This window comes from Martes martes, assembly GCF_963455335.1.
Source record: "Martes martes genome assembly, chromosome: 8".
Taxonomy (NCBI): domain Eukaryota; kingdom Metazoa; phylum Chordata; class Mammalia; order Carnivora; family Mustelidae; genus Martes; species Martes martes.
In genome coordinates, this window is record NC_137895.1 from 131,268,937 (window position 1) to 131,282,068 (window position 13,132).

At 44.8% G+C, this 13,132-nt stretch overlaps 1 protein-coding gene across 6 annotated transcripts in view; it reads right to left on the bottom strand.

Moving 5' to 3' along the window:
• Positions 1-12,830, bottom strand: part of LOC308347275 (ankyrin repeat domain-containing protein 26-like) — a 135,925-nt gene extending 123,095 nt beyond the window's left edge. For 5 of the 6 annotated variants that reach the window (XM_080810521.1, XM_080810520.1, XM_080810523.1 and 2 more), the window contains exon 1: positions 11,835-12,830. In XM_080810521.1, coding sequence (XP_080666647.1) covers positions 11,835-11,900 — 66 coding nt within the window. In that variant the 5' untranslated portion in view covers positions 11,901-12,830. Of the gene's footprint in view, positions 1-4,694; positions 4,774-11,834 lie in introns of those variants that run through there. The other variant, XM_080810522.1, reaches the window with a different exon arrangement.
• Between the last annotated feature and the right edge of the window lie 302 nt (positions 12,831-13,132).

The following is a 13,132-nucleotide window of genomic DNA, read 5'->3' on the forward strand; positions in this document are numbered from 1 at the left end:
ATTTACCCTAAAGATACAAACGTAGTGATCCGAAGGGGCACCTGCACCCCAGTGTTTATAGGAGCAATGTCCATAATAGCCAAACTATGGAAAGAACGGAGATGTCCACTGACAGATGAAGGGATAAAGAAGATATTAGATAGATAGATAGATAGATAAGATATATATACATACAAAGGAATATTAGCCATTAGGATGAATACTTAACATTTACATCTACATGGGTGGAACTGGAGGGTATTATACTGAGAAATAAATCAATCAGAGAAAGGCAATTGTCATATGGTTTCATTCACATGCGGGACATAAGAAACACCATCAAGGATCACAGGGAAAGAAGGGAAAACTGAATGAGAAGTCATCAGAGAAGGAGAAAAACTATGAGAGACTCTTAACTATAGGAAACAAACTGAGGGTTGCAGGAGGGGAGGTGAGTGGGGGGATGGGGTGACTGGGTGACGGGCATTAAGGAAGGCATGTGATGTGATGAGCACTGTGTTATACATAACTGATGAACTATGGAAAATTACATCTAAAATTATGATATACTATATATGTTTGCTAACTGAATTTATTTAAAATATATATATAAAGAAAATTAATCTAGACACAGACCCTATAACTTTCATGAAAACTAACTCAAAATAGATCAGTCTTAAATGTAAAACATGAAACTGCAAGAAATGCCGGTGATCCTGGGTTTGACAATGACTCTTCAGATACAACTCGAAAAGCATAGTTTATAAAAAAATAATAATAATAAATTGGACAGGATTATAATTAAAAACTTCTGCCCTGTGAAAGACACTGGTTAAGATAAGACAAGCCACAGGCTGGTGGAAATTTGTACAAAACACATAGCCAGTTAAAGAAGTTGAACCCAAAATACAGAAGGAACTCTTAAAACTCAAAAAACAACCCAATTAAAAAGTGAGCTAGAGATCTAAAGAGACAGCTCACCAAAATAGATATGCCCCTTTCTTTACCATACACAAGAATTAACTCAAAGTGAATCACACATATAAATGTGACAGCTAAAATTGTAAAATTTTTGGAAAAAAGGACAAGAGTCTTTATGACCTTTGATTGGCAAGGCTTTCTAAAATATGACTTAAATACAAAAGTGATTAAAAAAATTTATAGGTGAATTGTATTTGAACAAGATTAAAAAACTATTGTTGTGCAATCAAGAAAGTGAAAAGATGACCCACAAAATAGAAGAAAATATATGCAAGTCATATGTTTGATAAGGGCATGATGTCCAAAATATATGAGGATTTCTTACAACTCAGTAAGAAGAACAAAAAAGTACCCAATCTGAAAAAGGACAAAGCTGAATAGACATTCTGCCAAAGAAGATACACAGATAAACAGATGTGAAGATGTTCAACATCCTTAGTCATTAGGGAAGTGCAAATCAAGACCACAATGAGGGGTGGGTGGTTGTCTCAGTCAGAAGAGAGAGCGACTCTTGATCTTGGGGTTGTGAGTTCGAGCCCCACATGGGGTGTAGAGATTACTTAAATAAAACTTTAAAACACACACTTACACAATGAGATAACACTTCATACTCACTAGGATGACTGTAATTAAAAATCAAGGGGGGCTCGCCTGGGTGGCTAAGTTGTTAAGCATCTGCCTTGGGCTCAGGTTGTTATCCCAGGGTCCCGGGATCCCTGCTCGGTGGGAAGCCTGCTTCTTCCTCTCCCACTCCCCCTGCTTGTAGTCCCCCTCTGTCTCTCTGTCAAATAAATAAATGAAATCTTAAAAAAAAAAAGGGGGGGGTGCCTGGGTGGCTCAGTCATTTAAGTGTCTGCCTTCGGCTCAGGTCATGCATGATCCCAGGGTCCTGGAGTCAAGCCCCATGTTGGGCTCTCTGCTCAGCAGGAGCCTACTTCTTCTCCCTCTCCCTCTGCCTCCCTCTCCCTTTGCCTGCCACCCCACCTGCTTGTGCTCTCTCCCTCTCTATGCCAAATAAATAAATAAAATATTTTTTAAAAAATTAAAATGGCAGTTTATAACAAGTGTTAAAGAGGATGCAGAAAAATTGAAATGTTTGTAGATAGAAGTGTGAAATGGTGCTCCAACTTTGGAAAACAGTTGACAGTTCCTCAAAATATTAAACACAGAGGTATCAAACAATGCAGCAATTCCATCCAAGAAAAATGAAAACATACATCCACAGCAAAAACTTGTACATCAATGTTCACAGCAGCATTTTTCATAAGAGCCAAAAAGTGGGAAAAAACCTAAAGGTCCATCAACTAAAGAATGAATAAACATAATGTGGCACATCCATACAATGAAATATTATTTGGCCACAAAAAAGAATGAAGTATTGATGCATGCTACGATGCAGATGAATCCTGAAAACATCATGCTAACGGAATGAAGCTAGACACCCCAAAAAAACACACATTGCGTGATTCACTTTATATGAAATACCCAGAATGGGCAAATCCATACAGAAAGTAGATTAGCTGTTGCCAAGGACTGAAGGGAAGAGAATTCGGGGGAAATGGGGAATGACTGCTAATGTGCATAGGGTTTCTCCTGGAGATAAATAAAAATATTCTAGGATTAGATTGTGGTGATGGCTACACAACTCTTAAATATACTAAAAGCCACTGAATTGGGTGAATTATATGATATGTGAATCACATCTCAATAAAATTTTTAAAAAAACAGTTGAGTTTTTGTGCAGCATTTCCACTGTTCTGGTGAGAACAAAATATATATACATATATGTACTGCTAAATATAAATTGCATAATTTCAGTGATTGCACATGGGTTCAATATTCTTACATTCGCTTTTAAAACTCTACTGCACCTGCCATGTCCACGATAGCCAAATTATGGAAGGAACCTAGATGTCCACTGACAGATGAATGGATAAAGAAGATGTGGTATATATATACAATGGAACACTATGCAGCCATCAAAAGAAATGAAATCTTGCCATTTGCGATGATGTGGATAGAACTAGAGGGTATTATGCTGAGCGAAATAAGTCAATCAGAGAAAGACAATTATCATATGATCTCCCTTATATGAGAAAGTTGAGAGGCAACGTCGGGGGTTTGGGGGATAGGAAAGGAATAAATGAAACAAAATGGGATTGGGAGGGAGACAAACCATAAGAGACTCTTAATCTCACAAAACAAACTAAGGGTTGCCGGGGGGAGGAGGGTAGGGAGAGGGTGGCTGGGTTATGGACACTGGGGAGGGTGTGTGCGATGGTGAGTGCTATGAAGTGTGTAAACCTGGCGATTCACAGACCTGTAACCCTGGGGTTAATAATACATTATATGTTAATTTTAAATAAATAAATAAATACTGCACCTACCTCCTTAGTGCAGTAGGCAGCACGTCAGTCTCATAAAACTAATACTGCATTATTCTATACACTAATAATGAAACAGCAACAAGAGATTAAGAAAACAGTCCAATTTACAACTGCACCAAAAATAATAAGGTGCTTACCTTATTTTCATAGACAAGAAAATGAAGGTTCCAAAGAGACTAAGGTACTTTCCCAATGTCACACAGCTAGTAAATAGTGAAGATATGACTGGAACCTACACTGCCCCAATCCAAACCCAACAAACGTACCTCCTTGTTCAGCTTTCAGCACTGCTGTGTAATAAGGAAAAGCTCAGGCTCTCAATAAAATAGTTAAAATTTGGGGTTTTGAAGGAAAATATTATACTATGAATAACAACAGTATAGGCCTCAATAATACATCTGATATTCCAATATGCAATATCAACAAACTCATACATCAATCCCAAAGAATCACTACAGAATCATGAATTAGTATGCTAGTGAAACAACCCTGCTTGCAGTCCTAGTTGGTCAACTTTTTGTCAAATTCCATATTTAGTTACGGTGCTCAAATTAATGTCAGATGAATGACTTCGTAAGGCCAAAAGATGTACATTAAAGAGTATGTGGGGGGCACCTAAGTGGCTCAGTTAAGCGTCTGACTCTTGGTCTTGTCTCAGGTCATGATCTCAGGGTCATGAGATCGAGTCCTGTATCAGGCTCTGTGCTGGCATCCTGCTTAAGATTCTTTCTCTCCCTCTGCCTCTGCCCTTCCCCCACACACACTCTCTCCCTTTCTCTCTAAAAAAAAAAAAAAAAAATTAATTTAGTAAAAGGTATGTGGAATGTTCCTGATGCCTAAGCCCCAAAGAAGGCATGTGAAAAACTGATATAATTAAATATCAGAATACTTTAACAATTCTATCTAGAGAATCCACGGCCTACACAACTGAAACACAAGTTTTATCACCAGTCCTACCACAAAAACATCAACAAAGAAAAGAAAATGATATTATATTCCCTCTCCAACTTCAAGTTCCCCTCACACAATTTGAAGTTCATGCAAATTTAATTCTACAAAGCTTTTTAAAAAACAAAAAATTCTGGCATCCCTGAATTTCAAGTCACTCCTGGTGGAGATGGGTCAGCAACGCAAAGACAAGTAAAGTGGGACGACAGAGAAATAGTTTCTACAACGTCACCTTGGGAAGGCAAATCTGAGCTGCAGAAGGTACCCCACTACCATTCGTGGGGACAGAAGGAAAACAGGAACATAAAAGAGAACAAGTGCTCTGACGCAGAGTCATCACAGACAGAGCTAGGGTTCTACACCCAGCGACCGGGAAAAGGCACCCAAACCATCTCCCACCTCCAGCACACAAGTTCTTCTGTGCCAGTGGAATGAGAGTCAGGAGCTGGTCCCAGGAGTCAACAACTCTGAGCCAAAAATCAGAAAGCCACCTGGATGGAAAAAGAGACAGAGGAAATACTTCTCATAATGCATATTATTCAAAACAATCCAAAACGCATTACAAGGATCCCAATGAAATTCTAGGGAAGGGGATTCTGAAAATTCTAACACACAAGAGATACGTAAAATTAGAATTTATTGTCTTTATTGTGTGTCCTTTCTGAATCATTTCATCTCAAGTATTAGAACATTTACAAGGGTTTCAAAGATAAATTCTGAACTTTATCGCCTCGTGTGTTTTTTCTTTTAATGCTTTATGTTCTTTGAATTATCTTACCACCAAGGTTTTCAGAAAATTAACCTATACTACTATATTTATATGTAATCTTCAAAACCTTATCATCATGAGTAAATATCTACAATTACCTTCTACAAATACCGTGCAGAATAAAACAAAAGCATGGAGCTCTCAGAGAATATATAGTCTATCCTACTGTATAAATTAGCTTGGAAACAAAAGGAAAACTAACACGAGAAATCGTGCTGAAATGATATGGCATTCTTTGAAATGTTTATACCTCTCAGGAAATGTACTTCTATTACTTAAGACAGAAAGAATAAAAAGAAAGAAAAAAATTTTGCATGCAATTAGAAATTCCTCAGTCTCCTTCAACCCCAAGTACAAAACTAGAGAGAAGTGAGGTAGAGTCACAAGGGGAACAATGAAGGTCAAAGCCTCCTTCCTGATGAAGGATTCTGAGTGGCTGCTGCAACCAATTCTGCAACTCAGTGCTTAACACAAATTTACTACCTCATGGTTCTAAAGGTCACAGACCTAACATGGGTATCACTGGGCTAAAACCAAGATGTCAGCAAGACTAATTCCTTCTATGGACTCTAGGGAGAATCCGTTCCCTTGAATTTTCCAGCTTCTGGAGGCTATTCACTTTCCTTATCTTCAAGGTGCTTCACACTACCCCCTGCTCGTTGTCACATCTCTTTCTCTGACTCTGACTCTCCCACCTCCCTCTTATAGGGACGCTTGTGATTACACTGCACTCACCCAGATAATCTAGGACAATCTCTCCCTTAACTTAATCACATCTGCAAAGTCCCTTCTGCCATGTATGACATACAGGGTTCCAGAGAGTACCACGTGAACATCTTTGTGGGCTACTGTACCACCTACCAGGGGAAGTTCATTGAACCCAGTTTGGCAAAATCAAATACAAAGCATCCTTTATACCGCTATCCCATTCCTTTTTGCTCACCTATGTTATAAAATCAATATATGTCAGCTATTGTATTTGCCTCTACTACACCATTCTATACCATACTATACCGTACAAGACTTTATGGACCACACTGAGAAAGAGAAAAGCAGCCCCTGACATCTGGAAGCTGGCCTGCTGCTACCAAGCTAGGCTTTTCCTGTCACTACAAACAGAGTGAGGCACTCACAGCTAGGTCTTTTTTTTTTTTTTTCTTAAGATTTTATTTATTTATTTGACAGACAGAGACCACAAGTAGGCAGAGAGGCAGGCAGAGAGAGAGGGAGGAAACAGGCTCCCCACCGTGCAGAGAGCCCGACGTGGGGCTCGATCCCAGGACCCCGAGACCACGACCCAAACCGAAGGCAGAGGCTCAACCCACTGAGCCACCCAGGCGCCCCTCACAGCTAGGTCTTGATGATTCTCCTCTTGAAAATCAACAGCTTCAGGAGCGCTTCAGGGGTGCAAATAAATAAATAAAATCTTTTTTTAAAAAAATGACCAAATATCTCCCCACCATGGCTTATATGAATGACTTGCTTCATTTCCAATTAGTTTCAACTTCACCCCACCCAATTTTCTTTCCTTCTATATCAGATTAAGATACTCAATCATAGAATTATCTCTGCTTCCTAACAGCATCCAATACAGATCACAGCCCCATCTCCTTAAATTCTTTCCAAATCACCCAACACAAGCCCAAATCCTATTTTTAAAAGCTCCTTTCAAATGTCTTCTTATTGAAACACCCCACAGTTCCCGGTGGTACGCATTTTCCCTTACTGCAACATGCAATCAACCTAACTTGGCCAACTACAAGTATATTCCTATGGTCTTTGGCTGGAAAACAGTGACAAAGCTCAGAAAAGACTACAGACCTCCAGACACTGCATTTCAAAATTAGATACAAGATTGATCATTGGCTCCCATCTTCTGCCCAACCTCTATTCTCAAGAGGGAAGGGCTAAAGTTTTTATCTGCAGCACATGGAGAGAGCCATGGAGATGAAGGCAAGACCCTGGTACAAAAAGGCAGGTAAACTCACCTACGGAAGAAGTAGAGAGGATGATTCCTGGCATCTCCATTATATCCCCACTCTATTTGGCCCAAAGGAAGCCATGTAGATTAGGGATCCTAAAATCTCCACTGTTGTAAAAGTTCCAGTGAACCCCAGAACTGTTCCCAACAATGCTACAGCCAGAATAAGGAAGAATTTAAATTGTGCAGCTAGACCCCAACATTCCTGGCCAGCTAGTTTCATAGGTTCTCCCTGGTCCTTTCATTAGCCTTACAACAAGCATTTTATGTAACCAACCTAGCTGGATCCCACATAACCCTGTTACAGTGGAGGTTTAAATTTTATAGGACTATAAATATAGTACAGGCTGTGAAATCAGCCTGCCCGGATTCAAACTCTCGTTCCACCACATGCTGACTATGCCACGTTGGCTACATGCTGCAAAATACCTACTTCATGTGCTTGTTATGGGACTCAAATGAGATCCCTGGTGAGCACTCAATAAATGTGATTTATTATTAATTTAGTGAAGGTATTACGAGGATTTTGGGGGGTACTGTTATGTATTGATCTGTGACCATTTTAGAGTAATAGCTGTATCAGTGAAAGTAGTATCAACATAAGAAAACCACTTGGAAGATACCATCTAAGTAAATGCACTCAAAGAATAGAGTACAGGGGTGCCTGGGTGGCTCAGTCAGTTAAGCAACCAGCTCTTGATCTCAACTCCGGCTTTGATCTCAGGGTTCTGAGCTCAAGCCCGCTAGGTGTGGAGCCTACTTTAAAAAAAAAAAAAAAAAAGAATAGACGGACCAAAAGACAAGCGGTCCTGCGCAGCTATGGCAGGGATAATGAACAAGGACATATAAATTACAGTCCACATTTCACTTCTCCTGCTGGGTATTTAATAAGCTAGAGTCAATGTTTTGGTATCCTGGGTAATAGTTCGTGGGTGCATACTATTTAAAAACAGGTTAATCAAAAGCAGATCACACATGAAACAATGAAAAATTTGTGTATGAAACCAGGATTATAATTAATCCAATTCTGTGAATCTGAAGTTCAAAAGAAAAAGGAAAAAGCGACCAGCAAAAGAAGGAAAGAAAAAAGATCATTACCACCTGGTTAACAGATTTTAGCTACATAATCACTGAAATAATTGACCAGAGAATTCATAAATATTCATAATACTTAAGACAAAACAGAATTATTACATGAGTATTTATAAGTTAAACACCACAGAATACACAAAAATTAACCCAAAATGGATCAAAGACCCAAAATGTAAGAGTTAAAACTCTAACGCTCTAAGAAAACATAGCAAGACATCTTCATGAAACTGAATTTGGTGATGATCTCTTTTTTTTTTTTTTTTTAATTTATTTGCCAGATGGAGAGTACAAGTAGGCAGAGCAGCAGGCAGAGGGAGAGGGAGAAGCAGACTCCCCGCCGAGCAGGGAGCCTGATGCAGGGCTCGATCCCAGAACTCTGGGATCATGACTCAAGCCAAAGGCAGTCACTTAACCGACTGAGCCACCCAGGGGCCCCATGGTGATGATCTCTTGAATATAACACTAAAAGCACAGGCAAAATAAGAAAAAAATGCATAAAATGAACCTCATCAAAATTAACAACTTTTGTACATCAAAGAACATTATCAATAGAATAAAAAGGCAACACACAGAATGGGAGAAAATATTTGCAAATCTGACATTTAATAAGGGATTAATATCCAGAATATATAGAGAACTCCTGAAAGTCAACAACAAAACCACCCAATTCAAAACAGGCAAAGGACTCAACAGATATTTCTCCAAAGAAGATATACAAATGTAAATGGCCAGGAAGCACATAAAATAGTGCTCAACAGCACTAATCATCAGGGAGATGCAAATAAAAGCCACAATAAGATACCTCTGCACACCCATTAGAATAACTATTGTATTTTAAAACAACAGAAAACAACATGTGTTGGTGGAGAAACTGGAATCCTGGAGCACCACCAGTGGGACTGTGAAAAAGCACAGCCACTACAGAAAACAGCATGGCAGCTCCCCAAAACATTAAACATAGCATTTTTTTTATGTGGTCCCACCAATTCCACCTCTGGGTATGCATATATCTAAAAGAACTGAAAGCAAGGTCTTGAAGAGGTATTTGTACACCCATGTTCATAGCAGCACTATTTACAAAGGCCAGGAAACAACCCAAATGTCCAGTGATGAATGAATGGATAAACAAAACGTCCTATGTCAATACGAGTGAATGTCATCTAACGTTAAAAAGGAAAAAAATTCTGACACGTGCTACAAGATGCATGCAACTTGAAAGCCTTATGCAATAAGCCAGACACGAAAGGACAAATACTGTGTGACTCCACTTACATGAGATACCTGCATGAGCCAGATGCACAGAGACAAAAGTGCAAAGGTGGTTGCCAAGAGCTGGACGGAGAAAGGAATGGTAAGTCAATGACTCATGAGGGCCGTTTCAGTTTGGAAGGACAGCAAAGTTCTAGAGATGGGCAGTGGGGATGGTTGCACAAGATGTGAATGCACTTAAAGCCAATGAACTGTACACTTAAAAATGTTAATCACATGCTATGAATGTTGTATCAGAAAAAAGCGTAAAACTTACAGCATTACAGGGCAAAACCAAAAAATCGCTAAATAAAAGTATTGGCAGCACGTCTTAGAGAAAACTCAAGTATTTATATTCCCTCTGAATAATCTGAGAAAAAAATGCCAAAGACCGGAAACCCAGTGGGCTTGTTCGCATCTGTACAGCTTCTGCAGAGGATGCATTCACCACCTAGAGGTGCTGGTTCGGAGAAAGCTGGGGTGACAAGTGGCAGAACTAAGGCACTTTGAAATGAGCACCAAAACTAGGCTGTTTCCAGAGTAGCAAAGGTAATAAAGCTCGTGGCTACTACAACGCAAGTCCCCTTCTCAATCCAAATGACAGACTCCGTAATTAATCAAAAAGTAAGGCAAAAAGCAAACAGATCAATGGAACAGCGTGGATTACAAAATTAACCCCCACAATTATAGTTACCTAAGTCATGACAAAGGTCGTAAATGGTGCTAAAGGGACTGGACATCCAGGTGGGGGGAAAAAATAAAGATTCCTACCTCAAAACATACACGAAAAACAAATTCCAGATGAACTGCAGATCGAAATGAGAAGAGCAAATCAGTAAAGCATTTAGAGAAAACAGAGAATGTCCTCCCAATTTTGGAGCGGGCAAAGAGTTCTTAAACAGGACAGAGCCAGGACTGACCATGAAACAATTTCTGTTAAAGTAACTCTGAAAATTAAGGATTTCTCATCAGAAGATACGTCGTTGAGTGTTAAAGCATCCACAAAATGGAAAAAAAAAAAAAACCTCCAAACCATATACCTGACGCAATTACCATATTCGGAAAGCATAAAGAAAACTTGCAAATCAGTATTTAAGAGATTACAGGACTAATCTGAAATGGGGAAAGATTTGAAGACGCTTCACGAAAGCGTCCCAAATGACCATAGATATAGGAAAAGGTACCCCAATTCGTTCATCATCAGGGAAGCGCATATACAATTTTTTGTGCAAAACAAAGTAAGAAAATAAAAGTATGAGGACGCGCTTCCTGCAGCGGCTGAAATCCAGAGCACGGCACGCGCTGAGCCTGCGAAGGGGTGCGCTGAGCCTGCGAAGGGGTGCACGGAGCCGCGGCGGCGCCCGGGGCAGAGCGCTCGGAACCCGTCACCGGCCCGCGAGGGGCGCACACGCGCGCCCCAGGCCCCAAGCCCGGGCCCCCGCGCCGCCGTCGCACGGCCGTCGCTCGCGGAATGCGCTTCGCTCCAAGCCAGGGCCTGGCAAGGCGGTTCTCAGTCCCCGAGACCGAGAGCCACACGAGGACGGCGATTCCGCAGCAGAACTTCTTCCCCGGCTCCCGGCGCTGCGGCTGAACGCGGGGCCCAACGCGGGGCCGAACGCGGGAGCCGTCGGTCCGAAGAGGGGACGAGTACACGCGCACACACACGCACGCACGCACGTAACACGGTCCCCGCGCGGCCACGGGGACACAGACGCGCACACCGCGCTGCGCTGCGGGACGAAAGGCGCACACACCGGTGCCCGAGGCCGAGCGCTGGTCGGAACAGGCACCCCCCGCGCGACGGCTCCCGGGAGCGGCCCCCGAGCACTGCGGGCGCGGCCCACATCGCCGGGCGCCCCCCAACCCGCAGGATCCTGAGCCAACGCCAGCGGGGCCGGAGGGCGGGCTGCGCACGCTCGGCTCCCGGGCCCGCCACTGGGCACCGCACACTCGCGGGTCCGCCGGGCCGGCGTCCGCCCCCCGCGACGAGAAGAGCGCCCAGGGGCCCACGCGGGTACTGCGCCCACCTGAGCTTCCGCGAGGGGGCGCGGGGCGGGGGGAGGGGAGCGGGGGGACGCGGGGTAGGGGGGGAACCGGGCGCGGGCCAGGGGGGTAGGGGACACCGGGCACGGAAGGCGGGGGGCGGGGATCGCGGGGCGGCACCGGGCGCAGAGGGCGGGGGGCGCGGGGCGGGGGGGGGCACCGGGCGCGGGGCGGGGGGTTGGGGCACAACGGGCACTGAAGGCGGGGGGCGCGGGGCGGAGGGGGGAGGGGGCGGGGGGCGTGGCCGGGCCCGGGAGATGGGGGCGGCGGGGCCGGGGGCGCGGGGCGCCAGGAGGGCGGTGGCGCCGGGCACGGGGGGCGGCTGGCAGCTCGGCCGCGGCGGGCGCGGGGGACGCGGGGGCGCGGGGACGCGGGGACGCGGGGGGCGGGGTGCGGGCCGGCTCACCGTGGACTCCCGCACTTGGCTGTGGAAGTGCTGCTCCCGCACCGACACCTCGTCCTGCCCTTCCATCCTCCCTCATGCCCGCCGCCGCGCCGCCCGCGTCCGCGCGCTCCGCCGCACCATCGCCCGCCGCTCCGGGACGGAACAGACAGACAGCCGACCGCCGTCCGCAGGGTCGGCCACCGCAGCCCCCGTCACCGTCACCGCCGCCGCCTCAGCAGCCTCAGCCGCCTCCCCAACGGCCGCCTCAGGCGAAGCCGCTCAAGCTGCGGAGGGCGGGCGCGGGGCGGGGCCGGGGCGGGACCTGACGTCAGAGAAAGGCGCGCTCCGAGGAAGTGGAGGCCGGAGCCGGGCTGCCGGGTCCAGTGCCCAAGCCGGTCGGGGACGCGATCCTGGTGGGGCGGCGGGAGCGGGTTCTTCCTCTTTGAAGGATAACGGGGCGGCCGGCCACAGCCTCGGTGCAGTTGCTCCCGGCAGGAGGGGATCTTCGTGGCCCGGCGCGGCCTGCAGGCCAGCAGGTCTCCCGCGGAACTGGCGCTCCGCCAAAGCAGGTCAAAGGCCAGGAAGGACCCCCGGAAACCTGGCTCCCTTGGCTCCGATGACGGCGTCTCCCGCCTGGAAAGCGTGGACAGCCCTGAGTGCGAGGCCCTTGCCGAGCCGGTGGAGTCCCCGCCCCCGGGAGGCCCTGGGCAGATGCTCATATTGGGGACCTGTTAGCACACCAAACACGGTCATTCATCCCCACTGGACTTCAGTGTTCTTTTTTCTGTTTTCGCCGCGAAACTGAGTCAGAAGGAATATTTATCATTTTACTTCGGGATTTATTTCACTATAAAGAGGTCACTTAAATGCTGCTGGCTGTGCGATTTGGGGGGCATCTCTAATTGAGAACTCAAAGGAAGTAAGAAGATCTAGAAATTGCTTTCAAATTATTTTAATGATGTATCTGCATCTAGATTTTTCAGTATCTTTTGCAATTTTGAGTTAAAAGTTTGCTCATGACTCAAAAAAAAAAAAAAATGTTTTTAAGGTCTCCAAAAAGCGTGTCAACCCCATACACCGTGCCTGTGATGCAGTAGGCTGTAAATTGTGGGTAGTGGGAGGACCAGAACAGGTTTGCTCTGAGGGAGTGCCCCTGCTGCCACAGGCTGATAAGAAACCAGGCATGCTTCCAACTGCTTAAATGCAATGTTCACTTTTATTCTTAAAATGTCTCAGAGACGGAAAGAACTACGGAAAGACAAAGTTTCTGAGTCTGTTTTTCTAGACACCCGGATTCTGAGAGCTGGGTTAAACACTTG